The 3,086-nt window shown below is 31.3% G+C and overlaps 1 protein-coding gene across 1 annotated transcript in view; it reads right to left on the reverse strand.

Annotated features, from left to right (window-relative positions):
• Positions 1-508: 508 nt before the first annotated feature.
• Positions 509-3,086, reverse strand: part of LOC105622922 (E3 SUMO-protein ligase RanBP2-like) — a 27,214-nt gene continuing 24,636 nt past the window's right edge. The window contains exons 11-13 of the mRNA XM_012204331.1: positions 2,486-2,793; positions 677-802; positions 509-562 (exon numbers count right to left, since the gene is read on the reverse strand). Coding sequence (XP_012059721.1) covers positions 509-562; positions 677-802; positions 2,486-2,793 — 488 coding nt within the window. The remainder of the gene's footprint in view (positions 563-676; positions 803-2,485; positions 2,794-3,086) is intronic.

Genomic DNA, 3,086 nt, shown 5'->3' on the forward strand with positions numbered 1-3,086 from the left:
AAGTTATTAGTATAGCTACGGAAATAGTGCTTTCATTGCAAAATAGAAAGCGATTTTCAGTTTTGGCACATATTTTATTAAAAAAAAGAAAAGACAGAAAACTATTTTTATATAGACTAGTATAAAAATAAACGAACAAATTAAACATCGTAATGCTTGATCTACTTTTTTCCAATTTGTGCAATTATATAAATAAGTATATTTTTTGCATAAATTATTACTACGGGAACTTGCACCTGTAATCGTGTGCATATACAGACAATTGTATTTGTCAAATTTTGCATGTCTTGAATTTAAAAAAAAAGAGAGAAAAGAAAAAGAAAGCTGTACGTAAAAATCATATAGCTTCCTTTTTTCATTTCACTTTTTTTATACAATTTCCCTTATAACTTGAGAAGAACGACATGAAACAACCCGTTTAATTCATATTTACGCTAATTTATAGGAAGGTAATGAATTATGTAACAACAGTCAATTAGCAGTTACTTATATTAGCTAATAAAAATCTTCATTCTTCTTCATGATATTCGACGACACCGGCTTGTTTTGCGCTGTCTACTCCCTACAAAAAACACCTCTTCTTGTACATCTCCCCGTTTTCAATTGTAGAATATATATGCGTAACATAATATATAACTTTACCTTATATGTAATCATTTGATCAATCTTTACTTACATCTTCGAAGAAAGTATGCATCTGTTGCGCCGCTTGTATCGACGAGAAGACTGCCCTCAGAACTCTACGCTCTGGAGGATCCAAGGCGTAATCGATCCCGCTCCAAATACATTCTTTGCCCTCCACCTTTGTGAATATAAGAGAGAACAGAGAATAAGAAATAGCAAAAATATATGCAGTTCTTTGCATATTGTTAATCTACAATACATTCAACAAGAATACATTTAACTCCAGAAAAATATAAAAATATGAACAGTCAATTATAGGAAAATTGTTGAATGGCAATATTTTGTAACGAATAAACAAAACAAAATGAATTAAATTCTATTGTACAAAAAAAAATCCATTTTCATTAGTATATAGTGCAAAAAGAATATACATTTATGAACTCACGAAAATGAACATTATGAAAGAGTAGAAAACTTGGCTGATTGCTTAGTCAATGACAGTTTAGAAAACATGAGCAGTTATTTCCGAGATAAACATTCTTCAAAAATACAGTTACAATTATTAATGTTAAAAAATACACTTAATAATTTTTAAATGTCTTCTGACATTTCTTATTATGCGAGTTTAGGTATAGGATCGTAATTTCGAAAATTACGACATATATAACTAAACCATGCAACTAATAAGTTTTTTATATTTATTTTTACAAATGCATATACCGAATGCATATTTCATACATCTCTTTTATCTTCATAGAATAAAGTTCAAAGGCTCATAAAAGTGTTCAGACAAAAATTGTTTAAAAGGACAAAAGGATTTAAAAAGATCTATTTACTGATCTTATCAGTTTGACTTTGATGGCGTCGCTAAAGTCAGATCAAGGTCACATCGATTTTTTTAAATGAAACACTTAATTTTTTATTCCAATATCTAATAATCGATATCAAAAGCTTTTCAAAACACTATAATTTTTTTCATTAAATACTTTTCGAGTTATAAGGCCCGAAAATCACAGTATCGCCGGCATTAGCATTACGCAAGGTGTCCAACCAACGGCTAAAACCTCTTGAATATTGTTCAAGATCATGTCCTGGATAACATTTGTCAAAATCAAGGCTATTGAAAGATTATTCTTATTTTCACTTTCACACTAAAAATTCATTTTTACGTAAAAAGAAAAATAAGATACAATCTCCAACGGTTTTGATCTTGACAATATTATCCAAACATGATTTTGAACAACATTCAAGAGATTTTAATAATCGATCGGACATCTTGCGTAATGTTAATATGGGCGGTACTTTCAAGCTTTATACTCGAAAAGTACTCAATGAAAAATAACTTTATTATAGTATTTTGAAAAGCTTTCGATATCAGCTATCAAATAAAGTTGGAATAAAAAGTTGGGTGTTCCATTAAAAAAAAATTGACGTAATCTGACCTTGATTTGACCTTAGTAACGCCACTTAAAGTCAAACTGATAAGATCAATAAATAGATCTTTTTAAACCCTTTTGTCTGAATTTACTTATTCTGCGTTTTATCCTGCGAAGGTAAAAAAGATATAGTGGTCTGAAATATTCAATATATATAAATTCTGTTTGCACTATGCATTAAAATTACAAATTTTTTCTATAATATATACATCAAGATCAAGGTCACTGGTGCTGTGTCTCTCAATGTAAATAATTATCTTTCTGTAACTGTTACTTATAAATCGTATATTTTCAATATAAATGTCTTCTTAGTATAAGTTATCTAGTATTAGTTAGAAAACATAGACTTTACTTAAATGTTATTAAAATTAACAGAAGAAAAACAAGTTTGCAGTATATTTCGAATATATGAATACATTTATTACCCGCATTACTGTATCTATGCTGATAATAGTGTTGCTAGCGTAATCTTCAGAATCGTCGAGCTTCAAGACGATTCTCTCCGCGTAGATCTCGGAATCGTAATGAATTGCTAAGTTCCCTAAGCCCACACTCTCCCACTTATTGTTATCCGGCCATCTCGCGAATACAGTGGCACGTTTCTCGATTATAGGAAGCATCTCTTGATCATCTTCTTCATCTTCCTCCTCATCCTCATCATCCTCTTCTTCTTCTTCATCCACATCATGACCTCGATCTTCATTGTTCTCCGCTTCTCCGATGCATCTTTCACCTGTTCGGATGTAAATTAATGCGATGTAAGACTCTATGCTCAAAAATTCAAATAAAGCATATGCATATATTTAATTAGAGTGCGTGTGGATGTGCGTGCGTGCGTGCGTGCGTGCGTGCATGTGTGCGTGCGTGCGTGTGTGTGTGTGTGTGTGTGTGTGTGTGTGTGTGTGTGTGTGTGTGTGTGTGTGTGTGTGTGTGTGTGTATAGTAGTAGAGTGTACGTCGTTATACGTTACGTTAACGTAACGGTACTTAACTTTAACTTTAACTTTTAAAACTTTTTAAAAACTTT

This window comes from Atta cephalotes, assembly GCF_000143395.1.
Source record: "Atta cephalotes unplaced genomic scaffold scaffold00050, whole genome shotgun sequence".
Classification (NCBI taxonomy): domain Eukaryota; kingdom Metazoa; phylum Arthropoda; class Insecta; order Hymenoptera; family Formicidae; genus Atta; species Atta cephalotes.